The sequence below is a fragment of the Thamnophis sirtalis genome, unplaced genomic scaffold (assembly GCF_051295495.1).
Source record: "Thamnophis sirtalis isolate CommonGarterSnake01/CBP01778 unplaced genomic scaffold, rThaSir2_p1.2 scaffold_2, whole genome shotgun sequence".
NCBI lineage: Eukaryota > Metazoa > Chordata > Lepidosauria > Squamata > Natricidae > Thamnophis > Thamnophis sirtalis.
In genome coordinates this window covers 166,720,284-166,743,548 of record NW_028261382.1, presented here as the reverse complement: position 1 = coordinate 166,743,548, position 23,265 = coordinate 166,720,284, and the positions used below count along the sequence as shown (strand labels likewise).

Sequence of the window (23,265 nt, the reverse complement as noted above, 5' to 3'; positions counted from 1 at the left end):
CTGTTCCTTTACTATTTATTTGTTTCATTTCCTATTCTTTAGACAAAAAAAAATCCCCAAAGAGATTACAGATATGGCATAATACATACAGAAAGGGCATGGAGGGAGGGAGGGGGGAGGGAGGGAGGGAGGGAGAGGGAGAGAGAGAGAGAGAGAGAGAGAGATCAGGTACTAGAATTTAATTATGGAAAGCAAATCAAGTTTCTTGTAACCGCTGTTTCTATCTAGAATCACTGAATATAGGAGGGTTTTATCTTTGTCTTTATTTTCTCCTTGGAGGCAGGATCCTTGATTCCCTTGCATGAGATCAAAGAGTAGCATCCTTCAGCTGTGTTGGAAGGAGTCAACTATCAGAACATGCAAATAGTCCTCGTTAAGGATAATAATGGGATTAAGAACTCGCTTGCTAAGCAATGGTTCAAGGTTCATTTTATTTATATGCCGCCCTATTCCCGGCGGGACTCAGGGCGGCGCACAAACCCAAGGAGGGGAAGGGAAACACAAAAACTACAACAGAAAGTACAGGGCATTTAAAACAACCAACAGCCACACGATTCGAGAGGGGAAGGGAACTCATCGACCCCAGCCAGGTTTTAACGGCTTTTCGGAAGGCCTGGAGGGAGGTGAGGGTCCGAATCTCTGCGGGGAGCTCGTTCCAAAGGGCCGGAGCCGCCATAGAGAAGGCCCTCCCCCGGGTAGTGGCCAGATGACATTGGCTAGTAGACGGAACCCGGAGGAGGCCTGCCCTGTGTGATCTAATGGGTCTTTGGGAGGTAATTGGCAGCAGGCGGTCTCTCAAGTACCCAGGTCAATGCGGCCGTAAAGCACACATCATCACATGGTGTGATGACTTATGGCAACGTTTCAGTTGCAGCTACTGGGTGCGATGTCACGTGCTCACCATTTATGACTTCTAGCTGGCTTCCCCATTGACGTTTCCTCTCAAAAGCCAGCAGTGAAGTTCCAAATGGTGATCACATGACCACAGGCGCTAACACTGTTGTCATTGCAAACACCGGTTGTCATAGTCACAATCTCATGACTATGGGGGCGCTGTGATGGCTATAACATTGAAGAACTGGCTGTAAGTCTCCTCATTCAGCGCCATCGTAAGTTCGAATGGTCACTGAAGAAATGGCCATTAACCAAGGATTAAATTACTGTAAAGGACAGCTGGTATTCCTCTTTAAACCTAGTAGCAGGCTGGTTACCTGCACAATGGATTAGATTTACTGTCTTTATCGTGGGTCATATGTAGTAGTCATATAAAAAACTTCAAAATGGGGTGTTTTGGGGGGGGGGGGTTCCTTAATGGGGAATCTTTCCAGAAGAAATAAGTTAAATGTATCACAATTTATTAAGATATATGTTTGATGACCATGAGGGCAAATTTAGCTAGCAGAGAGATTTAGCCCAGAAACGAGATACTTTCCCAGCAATATCAGATTGGAAAATCATATTTGGAAGATGTGCAGCAATGGCAAAATTAATAGTAAATTTTCCAAACAGAAGTTTGGTTAAATTGTAGCAATAATGGCTTTGATATATATTATATATCACACAGTAAGGCAAACTCCTTGATAGTATGCTGTTTCTCACTTTCTTCTCTTTCCTTTTATGTGATCTTTTATTTTATTTTATCCGTGTTTTAATTAGTCCCTTAAACCAGCTCCTAGAGTCTTAAGCAAGGCAATGAAGAACAGCGTAATGATGGCTCTCAAATCAGTGGTGGGATTCAAAAAAATTTACTACCGGTTCTGTGGGTGTGGTTTGGTGGGCATGGCATGGCTTGGTGGGCGTGGCTTGGTGGGCGTGGCTTGGTGGGCAGGGAAGGATACGGTAAAATCTCCAAACCCACCCCACTCCAAGGGAAGGTTACTGCAAAATCCCCATTCCCTCCCGATCAGCTGGGAGAATAGATGGGGGTGGGGCCAGTCAGAGATGGTATTTATCAGTTCTCCGAACTACTCAAAATTTCCACTAGCGGTTCTCCAGAACTGTTCAGAACCTGCTGAATCCCACCTCTGTCTCAAATATATTTTTGTTCTTTTTTTCTTACACCTGGACTGAATGCAGGACTATTTCTTTGTACCTTTTGCCTAGGTCACATGGCAAAGCTATCTATGCATAATGCAGTGAGAGCTTGTTCTTCAACCATTTTGCATAGAGCTGAATGGCTTTTGGGGAGATGAGAAAGAATGGTTTGCCCAAGGCAGCCCAGATGACCTCTTTGCCTAAGGGAGTACTAGAACCTGGTTCCTCCACTCTTAGTCCAGCACTATAACCAGTACACCACACTGTCTCTCCATCAGCTACTGAGCCGTGGTGGCTCAGTGGTTAGAATGCAGTACTGCAGGCTGCTTCTGCTGATTGCTGGCTGCCAGCAGCTCGGCAGTTCAATTCTGAGCACCTCAAGGTTAACTCAACTTCCATCCTTCCAAAGTTGGTAAAATGAGGAGCCAGATTGTGGGGGGAAATATGCTGACTCTGTAAACCGCTTAGAGAGGGCTGTAAAGCATCATCACTGTGAATAATTTCTTTATTTTTCTTTAAAAAAAAAACACAAATATGTCATCATTTGTCAATCATTAAAACATTGAAGTACAATTTTTTTTTGTGTGTATACCCCTCCCTCCCTCCACCCCCCCACCTCCCCTCCTCCTTCCCCCCCCCCGACTTCCCAGAACCCGTACACGGTATAGAATTTTAACTAACACAGTCTAAAATCTATTGAGAAAAAAGAAATAAAGAAATTAATAACATTCTAGATTGACCTTAGCTTCTTCTTACTGAACTAACTTTAAACAATTTAAATCATTTCTGATCTTAAGCATAGGCTAACTGGAATTTCTTAGTCCCGTATTTATTTTGTATATAGTCAATCCATTTTTTCCAGTCTCGTTTATATCTCTCATTTGAATGATCTTTGAGATATGCCGATATTTTAGCCATTTCAGCTAAGTTTGTTACTTTCAATGTCCATTCTTGAATTGTAGGCAAGTCTTCCTTCTTCCAATATTGCGCCACCAACAGTCTTGCTGCAGTTATCAGGTGCAGAGTCAAATTGGTCTCTACCACTGTAAAGTCAGTACATATACCTAGTAAAAATAACTGAGGACTAAACTTTATCCTTCTTTTAAAAACATTTTGCATGACCCACCATATTTTTATCCAAAATGCTTTAACCTTTTGGCAGGTCCACCATATATGATAATATGTAGCATCGAGAGAACCACATCTCCAACATTTAGGCTGTACATTCGGATACATAGAAGCCAACTTTTTAGGATCTAAATGCCATCTATAGAACATCTTGTAAAAATTTTCTCTCAGATTTTGAGCTTGTGTAAATTTCACATTTCTTACCCAGATTCTTTCCCATGTATCCAACATTATTGGTTCCTCAATATTTTGAGCCCATTTTATCATACAATCTTTAACTAATTCTGTTTCCGAATCCATCTGTATTAATACATTATATATCCTCTTTATATGCATTAAGCTTTGATCTCTTATTTGTTTAAACAGATTATCCTCAACTTGAATAAAACCAATTTTTTGATCTATTTTCCACCTAGCCTGTAATTGCCCATACTGGAACCATGTTTGAATTACCTTCTCCTCTTTTAATACCTCTAAAGATTTTAATTGTAATACCCCCCTTTCCGAGGTAAGAAGCTGTCTGTAAGTAAATCTGTCCTGTTTTTGTGCTGTATTCATATTTTCAATTGCATGTCTAGGAATTGCCCACATGGGTATCTTGTCATTTAATTTATATTGGTATTTCTTCCAAACCCGCAATAAAGCATTTCTTAAAATATGACTTTTAAAGTTCTTATCCAATTTTTTGTTGAATAACAGGTAAGCGTGCCAACCAAATACCAGATCGTGTCCCTCAATGTTCAATATTCTATCATTGGTTAAATGAATCCAATCACTAATTACAGATAATACCACTGCATCATAATATAGTTTTAAATTAGGTAGTTTCAGTCCTCCTCTCTCACGTACATCTTGCATTATTTTCATCTTTACCCTCGGCTTCTTTCCTGCCCACACAAATTTGTTGATACCCTTCTGCCATTCTAAAAGGTTCGCATCTTTTTTAAGTATAGGTAACATTTGGAAAAGAAATAAAAATTTTGGTAAAATGTTCATTTTCACTGCCGCTATCCTGCCCAGCAAAGATAAGTGCAATTTCTCCCATTTTTTCATCTCTGTCTGTATGCTATGCCAAAGTGGTTCATAATTATGCTTATATAACTTCCCATTTGAAGTTAAAATGTTAACTCCAAGATATTTGACTTTTTTAACTACCTCACATCCTAGCATCACTCCTAATTCTTCCTTTTGTTTAATATTCATATTTATAGCTAATGTTTTGGTTTTTCCTAAGTTTATTTTAAAGCCAGACACTTGACCATATTGATTAATCGTATTCATTAAAACCCTACTGGATTCCTGCGGTTGTTCCAATATTATGACCAAATCATCCGCAAAAGCGCGGACTCTATATTCTTGCTGCCTAATCTTGATCCCTTTTAAACCATCCAAGCCCCGTATTTTATTCAACAATACTTCCAAAGTTATAATAAACAATAATGGGGACAAAGGACAACCCTGTCTTGTACCTTTTCCAATTTGAATAGAGTCTGTTAAACTTCCATTGACTATGATTTGTGCTGTTTGCTGTTGGTATATTGCTTTAATTGACTGTAAAAAATTATCTCCTATCTGCATTTTTTGCAATATCTTCAACAGAAATTGCCAGTTAACTCGATCAAAGGCCTTCTCAGCATCCAAAAATATAAACGCAGCAGGGATCTGGTTGTTCTTTCCCAAATATTCTAATGCATTAATAATTAATCTGACATTACTTTTCATCTGTCTCCCTTGTATAAAACCTGTTTGGTCCGTATGTATCAATTGTTGAATGACCAACATTAACCTATTTGCTAATATTTTAGTAAAAATTTTATAATCTACATTCAGTAATGAAATGGGTCTATAATTTTTGGGTTGAGTAGTATCTTGATCTTCTTTGGGTATCAAAGATATAAACGCTGTCTTCCAAGATGGAGGGACTTTACCTTCCGTTTGAATCATATTAAATAATTCTCTAAGAGGTTCTACCATTTCTAACTGTAAGTTTTTATAGTAAACCGCTGTCAAGCCATCTGTACCTGGTGCTTTCCCTGGCTTTAATTGCTTAATTACCTGCAGGATTTCCCCCGAGGTTATTGGTTGATTCAATTTTTGCCTGTGTTCTTCTCTAACTGAAGGTATTTTCTCCTTGTCTAAATATTTGTCTATGTCTAAACCATTAATTTTATCCCCTTTATACAGTTCTGTAAAAAATTCCCAGAAAGCCTTTTGAATCTCTTCCTGTTGGAACACCTCCTTCCCTCTGTAAATCATTTTAGATATATTTCGAGTTTTCCTTTTTTTCCTAATCTGATAAGCTAACCATCTGCCAGGTTTGTTTGCATTACAAAAAGTATTGTGTTTTGCATATAGTAAATTAGTAGCTACCTGGTCAGAGATCAACATGTCAAATTGAGATTTTAATATGTTAATAGTTTCCTTAACCTTTGTATCGTCTGGTTTCCTTGTTAACTCCAGCTCTTTTCTCTTAATTTCCTCTTCCAGTTCTGTTCGTTTTAACCCTTGCTTATTTCTATGTGTTTTATTTATATTCATCAAAACTCCTCTCATATACGCTTTGCTTGCATCCCATACAAATTCCATAGATGTACCCTTATTCATATTCAAAACAAAATATTCAGATAGCTGTAAAGCATCATGAAGTGGTATATAAGTCTCGGTGGTATTGTTATTGCAATATCCTTCTGTCCCATATTTGTAAGTGAGAATTTATATTCTGCAGTCTCGTGGATTAGGCATATTCTTCTACTGGTTTGTAAGACATGTGGATGGATGTATATACAATATATGGAGAGAGAGGGAGGGAGGGAGGGAGAGGAAGCCAGTTTGGTCTAGTGGTAAAGCATCAGACTAGAAACTGGAAGACTGCGAATTTTAATTCTGCCTTAAGTACACAGCAGGCTGGGTGACCTTGGGCCAGTCACCTCCTTTCAGCCCTAGGAAGGAGGCAATGGCAAATCACTTTTGCAAAACCTTGCCAAGAAAACTGCAGACATTTCTTCAGGCAGTCTCCTCCAAGAATTGAACATGCTTAAACAGAGGAAACACGTGTGTGCGCACGCGCGCGCACTCGCACACACACAAATATACACAGGAAGAGAGAGAGAATGGATGTGTGTGTGTGTGTGTGTGTGTGTGTGTGTGTATGCATGCTTCAGTGGTGGGTTCCAGGTCCCGTTCCAAGCGGTACGGTTGCAACAGGCCCAGCATCGCCCACATGGACGTGCAGCAATGCTTGCGTTGTAGCTGCCAGCGATGCTTCCGCAAGCCTCTGTGACGCTCCAGCTGCTCGTCGAAGCATTGCGCAGGCCCTGTATGTGCCATGCACATGCACGGAAGCGCTGAAGACTTTAAAGGACAGGTCAGGAGTTCGGGCTGGCGGGTGAGTCCTCCGGATGGACCACTGTACCAGAACAGTACCTGGTGTTCCGGGTAGGCTCCAGTATGCCTGTACTGGGGCATACCACCTGCAGCCCACCACTGGTATGCTTGTCTATATGTGTGCAAACACAAACACTTACGCACATGTGATAATGCCCCTCATAAACAGGACATTAATGGGAAATGCTTAATTTTTGGCTCATCAGAAAACCTGCATTTTCTCATCTGCAGTTCAATTTTCCCTATAGCTTTAGAGTGGCCAACTAATCCTAAAATCATGACAAATGATATTACTGATTCCCCACCTCCAATAGAATACACATGATAATCCAGAAGTACTGGTTAAAATAACAGTAGAGACTTTTCTGTCTGTCTTGTTTCCTTTAGAGTCTGTTTTTGTTAATAGAGCGTAGCTATTGTACTGTTTGCACTGATCAAGTGAGCCATTATATTTTTTTTATTTCCCTCCCTTGCTACCTACTGTGAGAAAGGGCTCTTAGTTCAGACTCTGCCAGGCCACAAAAGCAAAAACTCCCTATAGGGGTAGAATGACCTCTTTTATAAGCAAATACAATGCTTTGCATTCGAATAGGAAAAATAGTTATGCTCCATTTAGCATTTAATGATTGCACAGACCTATTTACTGCTGAAGTGAAAAATGTATAGCACACCTCTTTTAAGGGAGAATCTGTCTTTAAAACCTCCTTACCTTTACAGTTAGCCTCTTAATTCAGGAAATTGCTTTATTTTTACCTTCAGTACTTTTTTTAATCAAACAAGCTAAGATGAAATGGAATTAGTTTGATTTTTCCATCAAATATTTATGTGGGATTTTGTGACACGGCAACAATTGTTACCGAGGAATTCAGGCTTGCAATGAAATCAGTTCACCTGATTTTTTCCCATTGGTTATAGCAAGATCCAGGTTCAATGACTTATTTATTTTATTATTTATTTATCAATTAATAATTAATTATTAATCAATGGATTATAGTTTATGCCAGACTACAGATCATGCCAGACTAATCTTATTGCATTCTTTGACAAAGTGACAAAATTAGTGGACCAGAGGAAAGCCGTCGATATAGTTTACTTGGACGTCAGTAAGGCATTTGATAAGGTAGACCATAACCTACTACTAGATAAAGTAGAAGAATGTGGGTTGGACAACAGCACCACCAGATGCATTCGTAACTGGCTGACCAACCGCTCTCAACGTGTAGTCCTCAATGGAACTGCATCTACATGGAGGGAAGTATGCAGTGGAGTACCCCAAGGCTCTGTTTTAGGCCCAGTACTCTTCATCAATGATTTGGATGAGAGAATAAATGGGGAACTCATCAAATTTGCAAATGACACCAAGCTGACAGGAATAGCCAACACTCCAGAAGACAGGCTTAAGATACAGAAGGATCTTGACAAGCAAAGTCAATGGGAAGCCAGATTCACCCAACAAACGTGTTACTAACTTAACAACTTCATTCACCTACTGAACAACGGTGGCAAGAAAGGTCGTAAAATGGGGGCAAAATTCACATAACTGCCTTATTTAGCAACAGAACATTTGCTCATAAGTTGAGGACTACCTGTAATGTTTCACCTTAAGTAATAATTAATGACTTAAACCAGGGGACCTCAGCCCCCAGGCCGCAGCCCACTACTGGGTCGTGAGTTATTTGGAACTGGGCCACAGAAGTGGTAGGCGGCCACCATATGCATGATCCCCATTTGCGCAAACAGCAGGCAAGCATGTGTGCACGTGTTCCATTTGCACAAGTGGTGGGACCATATGCCAGCCATTCATGCAAATGGAGTGTACACGCTTTCTGGCTGCTCACGCAAAGCCCTCCCCCCCCCAAGCTGGTTCGCAAAGGCGGAAAGGTTAGAGAACTCTGCCTTAGGCCTTTCTTCGGTAGCATATGAAATTTTACTTCTTAGGGGGATCCAGGCCACGTGAAGGTGGCAGCACCTGGGTTTCTTGCAGTTGCTTGTCCAACACCCCTCTTAGTGTTTCCTTGCAACCAATGTTCCTTGTTGTTAACTTTGGCCCACTTCTTTCATTGCCAAGGCTCAGTGGCTGCAGTGCCTCAGAGAGAAAGTCCATTCAGAGAGTAGTAAGGACAGCCGAGAAGATTATAGGAAGCTCACTTCCTGTCATTCAGGATACTGCTTTAAGAGCTATGTGCTTAGAGCTCAAAGCATTGTCAGAGATCTCACACACCCACTTTACGCTCTGTTTCTGTTGCTCCCCTCTGGGAGGAGGTTTCAAAGTATTCCTAGAAAGACTACCAGATTCTGTAACAGCTTTGTTCCTAGGCCATCCGTCTGGTAAACTCACAAGTAACTCACTGGTAAACCTCTCGCCATGTACACGTATATATCTGAACTAGACTGTATTGTTTCTCCGTGTCATATAATATATGTAGTTATAAGCATAATTCTGTATTTATTTATTTACTTAGTCATGTGTTCTGACCCCCTCCTCCGTCCAGTAACGAAAGCCGAGACAAGCTTAACTAGAATGTGCTTTAATAGCAATAGCAACAGATGAAAGTATTTCCCCTTTTCTTTCTTTCCATGAGAGATTCTCTCTCTCTCTCTCTCTCTCTCTCTCTCTCTCTCTCTCTCTCTCTCTCTCTCTCTCTCTCTCTCTCTCTCCCTCCCTCCCTCCCTCCCTCTCTCCCCCACTCTCTCTCTCTCTCCCCCTCATTATCAGTTCATTCTTTATAGCAGATTTTTGCTTTTTGGAAAGTACAAGTTTCCAATGCTATTTCTGAAGTTGTCACACTAGTTTGCTTAATCCATAAATAGGATTTATCTCTAATTATTATGTTTTAGCTTAAGGATATGCAGTTAATCGAAACCCACAAAATTTAGCCAGAGCGAGATTAACCTTAACAATGAGCTTCAATAAGTTGGATTTTTAAGCTCGCTACCTATATCTGAGTTAGTTTTTTGAAGGCTAATGTTATGTCACTAATGAATTCTGAAGGCATGAGCAGAAATGGCAATTTCAGATTAATTATTCTTGAGACTGCGGGCAATTTTTGACAAATGCTTTAAAAATCAGACTTATCCTTGGCAGATGGTCTTTTTAAAAGGTACATGGGAGAGAGGCTTCTCTTTTACATAGAGAATATGGCAAACTGCCAGAAGAATTCTCTGCTGAAAAGGGAATAACAAAATGGTCAGGCCATTATTGATAAGAATGAGGCGGGGGTGAAGGTATTGAAGGTCACAGCTAGGATAATTTTTTTCCTAATATGGTTTCCCTACAGTGAATCTCACTCATTGCAATAGGATTGAAATGTTCCCATTTCAATTTTTTTCTATTTTTTTTCATTTCCAAAGTTAAAATGCAAAATAAAGACAAAAAAAAGAGAAAAGCAAACTAACAACCATCCGACACTAACAATAAAAATGAAAAAACATATACAAAACCAAGGGGGAAAAAACAAATATGAATATGTTAATCTCTCTAACACACAGGGGTGTCAAACTCGTGTCGTCACAGTGGTGTCACTTGATGTATCATAGCAATAGCAGTTAGACTTATATACCGCTTCATAGGGCTTTCAGCCCTCTCTAAGCGGTTTACAGAGTCAGCATATTGCCCCCAACAACAATCTGGGTCCTCATTTTACCCACCTCGGAAGGATGGAAGGCTGAGTCAACCCTGAGCCGGTGAGATTTGAACAGCCGAACTGCAGAACTGCAGTCAGCTGAAGTAGCCTGCAGTGCTGCATTTAACCACTGCGCCACCTCATGACTCCCCTCCCTTCGCTAAACCAGGCATGGGCGTGGCCAGCACATGACGCATCTGGCCCAAAGGCCGCGAGTTGAACAGCCCTGCTCTAACATAAAACATAAAAAGTCAACCCTATCGGAATGCTGACAAATATACTAAATATTATCTGATGTGTTCTCTTCTCCTTATATAATAGGTCTGCAAATAGTTATAAACTTTCCCATCTATATTTGATTTTTAAAAAACACTATATTACATAAATATATGTCCCTGGTGTGGAAATCTGTTTATCTAGCAATCCAAATGACCCAGCCTCTGTTTACACACACACACACACACTCACTCACACACTCAACGGGTAACCTGTTCCCATTTTCAAAGTCTTCAGTAAAGCTTTAAGAAAGAACCATAGAGAGAAAAATGTGTGTAAGTGGGGGAAGGAAAGTTGTAATCTTTTAGCTACCCCAGTTGCTGTTTCACAGATCGTCTTGGCCTTTGATAGAGAATTTAATTTACTTTTTCAGATTTAAGAACTGGTAGGAATGTGATTTAAACTGTTCGAAAGGCATGGAATAAAAAAAATTCTTGAAGACAAAAACTTTTTTTTTTACAAAGTGCAGAGGTTGGAAAGAGGATCTTTCAACACAGGACCATCCTTTTCTTAAACTGGAATAATCTAAGGAAAAAAGTGTATTCTCTGTATTATAAACATGTAATCTAAACAATGTTAAAAGGATATATATATCAGGGATGGGTTTCAACCGGTACGAACCAGTACAGCTGTACCGGATGGTGAATTTAGCATGCCTTCCCGTACCCATTGGTCAGGAGGCCCCGTACCGGAATGCTCCCTCCCCTCGTTCGCTCTTTCACTCGCCCCGCCCATCCTCACCATGCTGCCCAAAAGTTCTCAGAAGAAGAACCAGAAGAAAAAAGAACTGGTGAGTGGCTGAGGTGGGGGGGGGGAGAATGTTGGGAAAGAGGGAAGAGACAGAGGGGCTGCTAGAAGAGTGTGTCCGTGTTCACAGGCTGTGGGTTTTAAAAAACGTCTGAGTGAATCCAGGAAGAGAGAAGAGGCAGAGGGGCTGGAAGATATTATAGGAACACACCCTTCCAGTCCCCCTGCCTCTTCCCTCTTCCTGGATTCACTCAGATGTTTTTTAAAACTCACAGCCTATGCACATGCACATACTCTTCCAGCCCCTCTGCCTCTTCCTGGATTAACTCAGATGTTTTTAAAACTCACAGCCTGTGCACAGCACACACACTTTCAGCCTCTCTGCCTCTTCCCTCTTCCTGGATTCATTCAGACGTTTTTAAAAGAGTGTTTAGTTTAGTTTTAGTTTTAGTTTTAGTTTTATTATTATTTATAGGCCGCCCTTTTCCCTGAGGGGACTCAGGGCGGCTTACAAAATATAGGGAGGGGGGTACAAAACAGTAAACATAAAACGATACGTAAGTAAAAAATAGTACACAACATTCATTCATCATTCGGGTGGGGACAGATTACGATCTTTATCCCCAGGCCTGACGGGATAGCCAGGTCTTGAGGGCTGTGCGGAAGGTCTGGACGGTGGTGAGGGTACGAATCTCCACGGGGAGATCGTTCCAAAGGGTCGGAGCTACTACTGAAAAGGCTCTCCTCCGTGTGGTTGCCAGTCGACACTGACTGGCGGATGGAACTCGGAGGAGGCCTAATCTATGCGATCTAATAGGTCGCAAGGAGGTAATTGGCAGGAGGCGGTCTCTCAAGTGGAAGAGTATGTGCGTGTTTGTGCACAGGCTGTGAGTTTTAAAAATGTCTTGTGTGTACACAGGCTGTGAGTTTTAAAAACTTTGGGGAAAGAAAAATTTATGAACGTAAAAAAGCAGGGAAAGCAGACAGTACAGTTCATGGAAGACCAAATCGACACCTGAAGAGGCAAGGGAGGGAGCTGCATGCTTCCTTGGAAGGTCCTTAACAATGATCTGGACTCCGGTCCAGACTAAAATTTTTCTGTTGCTATTGCTACCTCCCTGTTCTCTTCCAATGAGTGCTTGGTTGCAAAACTGTTGTTGTTTCCAAAGCATGCAGCTCCAACATCCATTGGTCTGACCCACACAGGTTGCCGTGCATTTGGGATTGATGCACTATATGGGAATCTTGGTAGACTTTCAGCTTCTGTTGGAGGAATAGGTGACAGCTGTGGCCAAGAAGGCCATTGCACAGGTGCAGTTTACACATCAGTTACATCCATTCTTGTATTGAGAGACCCTCTTTGCTGTCATTCAGGCTTTGGTTGCCTCATGGGTGGAGTACTACAATGTGCTCTACATGGAATTACCCTTGAAGACTGCTTAGAAGCTGTATCTGGTCCAGGATGCTGCTGCATAAGAGTACTGGACAAGTCTTGCTCTACCTATATAACTGTGATGGGGAACCTATGGCACATGTGCCAGAGGTGGCACGCAGCACCCTCTCTGATGGTACGAGAGCAGTCGCCCAAGTTCACCTCCGCCGCACATGCACGTGCCCCTCGTGCTGGACAGCTGGTCTTTGTGTCTCTGCTGCGCATGTGGGGGAGCAGAGCACATGCGGGGATCATGCAGGCGTGCATGGGGGCGGGGCACGTGTAAGGGATTGTACGTGCATACGCAGGAAGCAGGGCACATGGGGTTTGCACATGCTTGCGCAGAGGGCAGGGTGTGTGTTCATTGCATTTTGGGGGTTCGAGCACAGAGTTGCTTTGAAACTTTGATAATTCTGATCGAAAAAGGTTAATCATCATTACTATATAATATCCCTGCTACCTGAGTTACACTGATTATAGGTTAATTTCTGAATGCAGTTCAATGCTAAATGTTACCTATGAAGGACATTTGAAGCACTACCTATCTCCTGGAGCATTCATCTGCCCCATGTAGTCCAACAAAAAATGCCGTGGTTTGGTTTAGGTCCAGTCAATTAAGCAATGTCACATAATGGATCCAGGAGGCCACCTTCTGTGTCACAGTGACATTGTACCTTCTATTTGGAATAGCATCCTGATGAAGAAGTAGATTGAGAAGTTTGCAGAATCTGTTTTGCAAAAGTTCACTAGATTTTAGCTTGCTTTGAAAGTTGATGGCAGTCTTTATGTATTGGTCTTCCTGTTGAAATTTGGATTGTAAAATACTAAAGTAGTTAAATGTTGTTTTACTTTATCTCTAAAAAAGGAAGCAAAGTTTCTAATGAAGATCAATTCAGCTACCGGTAATAGATCAGATTTGACGGAGGGGAGAGCAAACTCTTGTTTAACTTGACAACACAAGTGTTTTAATTTCTTTATCTCCTCATAAATCGTGTGTGTGTGTGTGTGTGTGTGTGTGTGTGTGTGTGTACACGGTACACATACCTACATACAAACATACATACATGAAATATGTATGTTATAAGAATATTCTGTAACATTTGATATTGCATTTGTATTTAAAGTAGAGATTCCCTGTTTAATATCCTGGTGTCAGAGCAGTAAAGACTTATTCCTGTTGTTGTTAATTTACTGTTACAGCTGCTTCCTTGTTATGCAATTTAATTTTCAACCCACCAGGGGGCTAATGATCCTCACCTATGTAGTTTTCGAACAAGGCTGTTATTTTCCATGTCAATATTGTTTGTATTCCTATTCTAGGTGATTCTTTTTTACACTAATTTGGCATTCGCAAGGCAGCATACCATAACTGTCTTCATAGGTCAAAATGAGGAATGATTTGTTGGAAAAATTATAAATCTGAACCTTTCATTGGAAGCGCCCGGTGTTTCCATGAATATTTCTAACGGGAAAACAGTGGATAATGTCTACTTACACTATTTCCTAAATATTTTTGTATCCTGTTTTTTTAAAAAAGTGTTCTGCCATCCTGTATAATGTATCTGGCAATATTATTGATTCAGATAGAGATAAGCACATTGTTTTCATCATGGCCAGATAATAATTCAAATAATCTTCTCTAGAGTTATAAAGCCAGGAACAATAGGCTTCTAAACAAAGTTCTGTTTCATGTTTTAGCAGATTATTTCTGCTCTGCTTTGAACCATAATTTGCTGCTACGTCGAATGTCAGCTTCTTTAGTGTTGGTCAGATACTTAGAATGACAAGGCAGGGTTTCATTCCACTCAGATGCAACCCAGTAATGAATAATAAAATGATGACAATTCCTCAGAGACCATACAGTTCAGTCCCTGACATTTCCACTGCCACGTTCCGGCGTTCACGTTGCATACAAACAGAGATTCAGTTTGTTTGGTGAAAAACCTTTATCTCTCTCTAGCAAACTACGTGATAACCAGCACTAAATGACAATGATACCAAGGTAATCAAATCCAAGTCAGTTCTAACCAAGTTAACACCATCACCCATATATGTAGGAGGATAAAGGAGGAGAACCTTGTGGCTTAGTGGTTAACACAACTGCTTAATATGTAATACAGCACAGGTTCAAATCCCAGTAAGGGTATGGCTAGCTGATGAGAGCTAAATAGCTTGAAATAGATCTATACTAGTCTCCCTTCATTTATTTATCAGCTCAAATACAATACAAATTATATATATACCATTACCCCACCCAGCTCCACCCACAACTCCACCCACAACTCCACCCAGATGACACCCACCCACCATCACCAGTCACCATGACCCACACCCTCAGCCACACCCCCTGGTTAGCCGCATCCTAGCAAAAGAGTTACATCAGAGTAAGCAGTTGCACCCAAGTAGAAAAGTTACATCAGAATAGGCAGTTGCACCCGAGTAGAAGAGCCACATGCAGCTACAGGCTCAATCGACATCAGAGAAGCAGCATCAACGTGGCAGCGTTAGTGGCGTGTAAGCATGGCTGAGCGGGCATGGTGATGGAAAGGGTCCCCCTGGATGGCAGCCTGAGGGCTGACATCCACACATTCTTTCCAGTGCTGTTGGTTGGAAAAGAAGGGAATACATCTCTTCCATCTTCCCCATGGCTGCCATTCACACAGAAGGCTGTTATTTCATCTTTCCTTCATCTTCTCCAAAATAAACATGGCCTGCAGTTCCTCCTAATGCAGGATTTCCAGAACTCACGCCAATATATCAGTACCTTCCCTAAAATATCTGAGCACAGTTCTCTTGTACAGTGTAATAAAACAGAATTAGAACCTCCTGTCATTTTCCAATTGAAAACTCTTAATATTGATTTTTATGTATAGATTCACAATTAAAATAAGCTTGGGACTGAAATATTAGGCACTTCTTCAAGGTTGAAGACTAGTCTAGTTTTGGTGGGAAGGATCTAGCTGCACGTTTCGGGGGTTTTTTGCCTCATTTTTACAACATTGCATTCGGAGGCAGCAGACAGAAATGACAAAATGTCTCGAAGTGATAACTTATTGGAAAAAATCTTTATTACCTTGCATGTACAAGAGTTTTATTCATTTTATGGTGCAGCCGAAATATTTGAGTTTCTTGCAGCTTCATTGAAAATATATGTCAGTTGCTTGGAAGGGGGGAAAAATACAACTTTTCTCGAAATGACTCTGTCTGTAGGTGACATTGAAGGTCTTTGCAATTAACAAATTTTAATGGCCTTGTAAATATTATATAAAGGTTCCGTGTTGTAACTGTAGATGATAATTGGATTAGTCAGCAAGTCGCTTGTTTTATCTCCCAAGTACTTGGGACTTTTATAGGCTGTAACTAAACTATTAGTCAGCTCACTTTTAGCAGTTTGATCAGTGCAAAATACTACATGCTTAAGTAGTACTGCTCAAGACGCCCAATAGGCCAGCAACTCCCCAAGATGAGAAAGAAGCTCTCTACTCATGTTTAACTTGCATTAGTAAGGCGTCTCACATTAGTCACTGGCTGTGAATGTTAATCACTTTCAAGCAATAATTCACAGCGTTGTTGTAGTACTGTGGTGCTCATAAAATGAACTCAGTAACCCACCACTACCCAGGGGATATGTCTCTTTCATTGCAATTGAATACCCAGCCTGGCTGCATAATAGTTAGGATTATGAAATAGTGCATTTTTAAAAAGGGTGAGCAGCTGGATAATAAAATAACAAGCTCCAAAGCAGGTTTGTTAATTATCTCTCTGTCTGTCTCTTGTTGACAGAAGGAGTATGCGAGATATGGCTGACCAGCGAAGATACCGGGGCTTATGGCAGAGACATTGGCACAGACCTCCCGACTCTCTTGTGGAAGCTAGTGGAAGTGATCCCTGAGGGAGCAATGCTAAGGCTTGGCATGACAAACCCGCCGTATATTTTAGAGCATCTGGAGGTACGTTCGCGAGCAAAGCAATTGCAGTGACTAACCAGCTTCCTTTGACATCAGGCAGGGGCTGACAGCCTGCAGCTTGTCTCTCTTGCAACCGCATTCATAACACAAAAACGCAAGGTAAGATGGGATCAGAAATTGCACAAGCAACGGGCAAGTTCATGAAGAAACATAACCCAAAAGGTTCAATGAGGCCCATTCTGGATGGAACGGTTCATAAACAAATTGCCAAGGAATATATCAAAAGTGTCGGCCACCGGGGAAATAAATAATGCACATTTTCTCATCCTCCCCTGAGCTGATGCCCTGGAGATGCGTGTTTGGATTACAAAACGCTGTAAGTACCATTCAGCAAAGCTGAAGGCAGAAGATACTGCAAATTGTAGCCCATATAATACCACGCGGAAGGACAGGCTGCTATTTAACACTTTCTTTTCCTCTTGCATTCACAAGATTGTGCAATGTTCTAGAACAGGGCTGTCAAACTGCAGGCCGGACGCGTCACGCTCTGGCCACGCCCATGCCCCGTTTAGCGAAAGGGAAGAAAGTGGTGGCAACGTGAGTGAAACCCCTGTTCTAGAAACTTCTCCAACTGAAATGTTGGCACTTCTCAATGCAGCACCCAAGACCTATGCTATTTTTAGATGAATCATCACAGGTTAATGGGTAATAACATACTTCAGAAGATTTTGCATAGTTTATTTATGCTGTTTTGAACTTCTTTGAATACATTTTATCCCAAGATGCGTACCAGAATTAGTTAGCAGGATTATACAGCAGCAGAAATACTGATATATTTTTTTCATTTTTTCATTTCATTTTATTAGGGTTTATAGGCCGCCCTTTTCCCTGAGGGGACTCAGGGCGGCTTACAATCACCAGGGAGGGGGTGCAAATCAAAATAAACAATATACAAACAAATAAAGTAATAAAAACACAACTTGCATTCAACATTCAACACTCGGGTGGGGCAAATTAGAGACTTATCCCCAGGCCTGTTGGGAGAGCCAGGTCTTGAGGGCTGCGCGGAAGGCCTGGACGGTGGTGAGGGTGCGTATCTCGACGGGGAGATCGTTCCACAGGGTCGGAGCTGCAACAGAAAAGTCTCTCCTCCGTGTAGTCGCCAGTCGACATTGACTGGCGGATGGAATTCGGAGGAGGCCCAGTTTGTTCTTAACTTTTTCTTTAGGATTTGTTTACATGCAGAATGGCTTTATTTGCATGTTTATAAATATACATAGTATATTTATATTCTGCATAAAGGCCAACCAAAAGAACAAGGGGGAAACATAACATGTCAGTTCAATTTTTAAGTAATGCAAACTTTCCAAGGGGGAGTTATACATAATATACAGTCTGCAGTCAGTAATCTGCTTCCTTGTCTTATTTATCTTGAGTGTGGCAGCGCATTTCAGAAGATTGGCTGCAAAGATGGCAGTTCTAGTCTTTGGTCTGCTGTTTCTCACAGAACTACCTTAATCCTCCCTTCGGTAATAAGTTCACTTTTTATCACTTCTCATTAAATATAGTATTAACATGCATAAATGCATTTTAATGGTGCGGTTTGATTACTCCAAGTACATGCAGCCTGCAACCTCTAGGATATACCTCTCCCTAAACCAGGGGTGTCAAACTGGTGGCCCGCGGACCAGATGCATCACGGCCAGACCACATCCGCTTCGGTTCCGCGAAGATAACAATGTCGCAATACGTCACGTGACGCCGCGGGTTTGACACCCATGCCCTAAATCAATCTTTCTGCAATTCTTAGAAACCTCTGATAGGCTTGTTTCTTTAAAAGTAATTCCCCCTTGAAAAAGAACAGAGGGGGAAAAAAAATCAAAATTCCAGCCCACCCCTTTGGTAAAAACTTGCCTCCTACAGCTCTGATGGACCAAAAAGTAGCGCCCCTCTGCCATAAATAGTTGCTCATTGGTAACTACAGTGTAGGAGTTTGTGCAGCAGGAAGTGTCAGCTGTACCAGGTAAACTAGACCAAAAACAGGATTAGATGAATTTTATTGTAAGGCTACATTAACAAAATCTTGCAAGTATAAAGGTGCAAACTTTCTGCCATCACTTTTAACCGCTTGATTCATTAGGGCAGGCCCTTCCTAAATGTCATGGTTTGACTGTTAAGCCACTGGGGAGCTCCTGCATTTCTTGGCTGATAGTTTCCTGGACAGCATCTCTTGCCATCTTTCCCCAAGATCATTCATGCATTCCTTTACAGGAAGTCTCCAAAGCACCCTTGCCTGCCAAATTTATGAATCTGTAAATACTTCCGAGCATTTCTGAAAATGCATCCATAACTATTCCATTATTAATTTGCCTGTCACTTGGCCTGCGTATTTTTTCTGTTCTCATCCAAAAGAAGAATGAAGGACAGAATCCCATACTTACTCAGCTTTACATCAGTGGCATTATATAGACGTCACCAAATGGGGCTTCTGTCTCCTTGACTCTGGATCATAAAGCAGTCTCGTTATAGATATTAGTCCATTTCTGCATTAAAAAGGGCTCGACATTCACACAACTTTGGTCAGCAGTTTTTTTTTTAAGGACATTCATTGTTCTCTGGGAGAGAAAAATCAAGCAAGCCTCATTTTCCAAGATACAAATAGCTCTTTCTGAAAAGAATATTAACAGACACATCTGTTGGTGTGGCAATTTATCTCAAAGCAATACTTTTCAAAGAAAAAACAGAGGTCAGATGTTGCCTTAAGATACTCTTTGTTCAGTAAGCTTCAATTGGCTGAGGAGATGCAACACATTAAGCCATAGAAAATGGGCAGACAAGCTTTCATATGTAACAGGAACAACTGTTCTTAAAATAAAAACCCACAATTGATCTCTAGATAGTACACAAACACAGTGGTGATACATCAAAAAAAATCTATTTGATCTTCTGAACATATTGCTTCAGATTTTACCAAGCTAATATTCAATTAGCCCAGTAGCTAGCAAATTCCTTAAGAATATAGACTTTTTTTGTAGTCTAGTACCTTGCTAACAAAGGGAAAGCACATGGGGGCACTCATACATTAACTATTGGGCATTTTTGAAACTGAACATTCTTTCTCTGGATCGTGTAACAGCTGACAGCCATATCTGGGGAAAACACATGGCTGCTTTAAAGAGCCGGTGACAGGCTTTGCTCCATCTCAACCATCTGATGACTGAAAATCTTTCAAAGGGACCTAAGGGTAAAGGTAAAGCTGAGTATAGATTGGAGGAGCTTGTGGAAATCTACAGTTCATGTATAATGCATTATTTCATTTTTATTTATTTTTTTGTCTTTTCAGGATACTTTCAGCTTTATGAACTTAAGGAGGGAAGGTTTCCTTAGCTTTTCTTTCATAACATCAATAAGAGGCACTTGACATTTCAGGAGCAGGAGATGAATTCAGACCTCCTTGAAGCCTTCCTGTCATCCAGCCTTGTCAAAGATGCACACTTTTTTAGATTTTAATAAATCTAAGCCCCATTAAGTTTCAGTAAAAGGGCTTTCATTCATTTCTTCCTCATTTTTAAATATTGTAACTGCTTTGTTCTTCTCAAGGTTAGGACATAAGGACATTTAGATTAGATTAGATTAGATTAGATTGCTTTTATTTATAGGCCGCCCTTTTCCCTGAGGGGACTCAGGGCGGCTTACAACCTATAGGGAGGGGATACACGTAATGACATATACAGACAGTACATAATTAAAAAAATAGAAGCAACATTCATTCAATAGCAATAGCAGTAGACTTATATACCGCTTCATAGGCCTTTCAGGCCTCTCTAAGCGGTTTACAGAGAGTCAGCATATTGCCCCCAACAATCTGGGTCCTCATTTTACCCACCTCGGAAGGATGGAAGGCTGAGTCAACCCTGAGCCGGTGAGATTTGAACCGCTGACCTGCTGATCTAGCAGTAGCCTGCAGTGCTGCTTTTAACCACTGCGCCACCTTGGCTCTATCATTCAGGTGGGGACGGATCCTAATCTTTAACCCCAGGCCTGGCGGGATAGCCAGATCTTAAGGGCTGTGCGGAAGGTCTGGAGGGTGGTGAGGGTACGAATCTCCACGGGGAGGTCGTTCCAAAGGGTCGGAGCTACTACTGAAAAGGCTCTCCTCCGCGTAGTTGCCAGTCGGCACTGGCTGGCAGATGGAACTCGGAGGAGGCCTAATCTGTGTGATCTAATCAGTCGTGAGGAGGTAACTGGTAATTTACTGTCCTTATGTGCTTGTTAAAGTATATGTGCTTGGGAAAGTTACTCAACATTAAACCAAACCTTGTTTTTTTAAACATTTTGTTAAACGAAACAATATCTAGATTTGAATAACACATTTAGTCAAAACTTTTTTAAAAAAAGAATCCCCCTCTGCTATAAAATTTGTGAACCCAGCTTGTGGTTGACAGCTAATGGGGGTTGCTTCTCTGATCACCCAAAGGTTTTCTAGAATGTTTTAGGAATTCTCTTCTTAATACAACTTTCGATTTTGATCCTAAAGAAAGTACAAGCCTCTAATAATAGGCAGAGTTGCCTTGAAGCCATTGTGGGTAATCAAAAGTGCATTTGCACAATAAACATTTTTAAAAAGCCATTAATTAATCATCATCAATTATCTTGAACAGTTGGAAAAAATGCTATTGGTAAATTTGACTCTGCTGATTATATTGCTTTTCCTTCAGAAATCACTTGATTTCTATCATAGACGTTTTCTGTTTTTCATTGGGGGGGGGGGATAAGGGCTATGTTTGTACCTTGTTTCTGAGTGTGGAGAGAATATACAAAAGTCTGTATTTTAAAGAAGTTGTTCACACCTGCCAGTGCCTTTTTAAACGCTTAATTGCACATGATGAGATGCATAGGCTTCCATGTCACCTGTCAAGATGAGTCATGCTCAAAGTGTGCAATATGCCATCTGTGGTTTTTTTTTATCTTCCTTATTAATTCAGGTTATTCCAATGAAACCCTGACCATTGAGAGGAATTTTGTATGCTGTGTATTTTTTTTCCCCTTTGAAGAATTTGAAATGCCTTAGCTCTCCCATTCTTTGATTCCTTATCAGCTGAGCATTTGTGATCTGTAGCTTCATTTGAGCAAATAACTTTACAGATGGCTTCTTTAGACATGCCCTGACACAGAGCCTAAAAATGGAGGGTAGAACAACAGCTAATCTCTTCTTTCTTATTCTTGGTTCTTGTACAAAAACTCAATTATTTAGTAGTACAGTGGTAAAGTTGCTTGCACACCGTGCATTCTCTGTAATGCCTTTTTCATTTTTCATACCAGTTTTAAAATGCTTTGGTCCAGTTTATACAAAACTACTTTTAAAACTTTATAATACTTTATATTATAAGGCAGGGATGTCAAGCTCACGTCGTTACGGTAGCGTCACATAATGTATGGGATTTTTTCCCCATTTGCTAAACTAGGCATGGGTGTGGCCACACATCTGGCCTGTGGGCCAGGAGTTTGACAGCTCTGTTATAAGCCATAACAAGTTTGCATTTCACACTCTTCCAAAATACATTTACCTTAGGGCTAAATGTTATGTCGGAATCAGACCAGTATTTCAAAGCTGTAGTTCCTCTCATTCTTTAGTTAAGAATAATTAAATAGATAAGTCAGTGATAAAAATTCCATTTCCTGATATTCATATTGTACCCATTCATTTTAGTAGGCCTTTCATGCTGTTAATATAAGCCTATTCTTGTGAAGTAAATGTGTAAGAACTTCCTACTCATTTCCTTGGTTACAATGGGGAAGTGTTATTGTTGAATGGTTTATTATGGTTCCGAACCAGATTTCTATCATGAGAATTTTATTTGCAAATTTGAGTTTTTCATTTGTTCCTCTCCACGGAGCCATTGGCATCCTTTCATGAGTTGTTGGAAACTTCCACAAAACTGTGGATGTCACATGGTGCAGCAATTAGCTGGAACTCATGGCAATTTGGAAAGCACTCTAATATAAAAGGTATTTGTTTACATATTCCTATGACAGTAAATAAGCAAAGAAGGGCTACATCATTTTATGTTCTATGCATCCTACATTCCACATTTATGCTGGCAATCAATATGTACAGAAGCTGAAGTTTCTGACTCAATGGGAGTTCTGTTCTGTTCGCCCATCTATTTTTAACTAGTCATATTGATGCATTTTCTTTGTTTATTTTATTATTTTATTTTATTGTTCTATCATTTTACTTTGCATCAGATTATCAATCTTCCAATGAACAAGGGGATACATTTTTACTGCAAATTAGACAACTGTGAGCGTCTGGTGCCATCCTCCTTGACTGTCTTACTCAAAAATATGTGCATCACATTTTTTTTTAAATGCTGGAAATACGTAGAACTAAGGGTGTATTTACTAGTGTGTAAAAATATTACTGATGTTACTTTCATGTCTCTAGGAAATGGCAAAAATTCTCAACCACCCGAGAGTCTACGCTTTTCTACATGTACCAGTTCAATCCGCTTCTGATAGCGTATTGATGGACATGAAGAGAGAATATTGTGTAGCTGATTTCAAACGTGTGGTGGATTTTCTTAAAACTAGGTAAGTTTAATATTTGAAAAGTTAAATAATTTGATAATATAAATTTTTAAAAGATAATTGCTTTTTTGCATCTTCATGATTTGGCTATGATTTTCAGAGTAATTGATACAGAATGCAAAAGACAAAAAAGTGCTGCTCC

At 40.6% G+C, this 23,265-nt stretch overlaps 1 protein-coding gene across 3 annotated transcripts in view; it reads left to right on the top strand.

Moving 5' to 3' along the window:
• CDKAL1 (CDKAL1 threonylcarbamoyladenosine tRNA methylthiotransferase) overlaps positions 1 to 23,265 on the top strand; it is a 325,960-nt gene that overhangs the window by 198,449 nt on the left and 104,246 nt on the right. For all 3 annotated transcript variants that reach the window (XM_087707390.1, XM_087707388.1, XM_087707389.1), the window contains 2 exons: positions 16,408 to 16,574; positions 22,981 to 23,126. In XM_087707390.1, the coding sequence (XP_087563516.1) occupies positions 16,408 to 16,574; positions 22,981 to 23,126 (313 nt within the window). The remainder of the gene's footprint in view (positions 1 to 16,407; positions 16,575 to 22,980; positions 23,127 to 23,265) is intronic.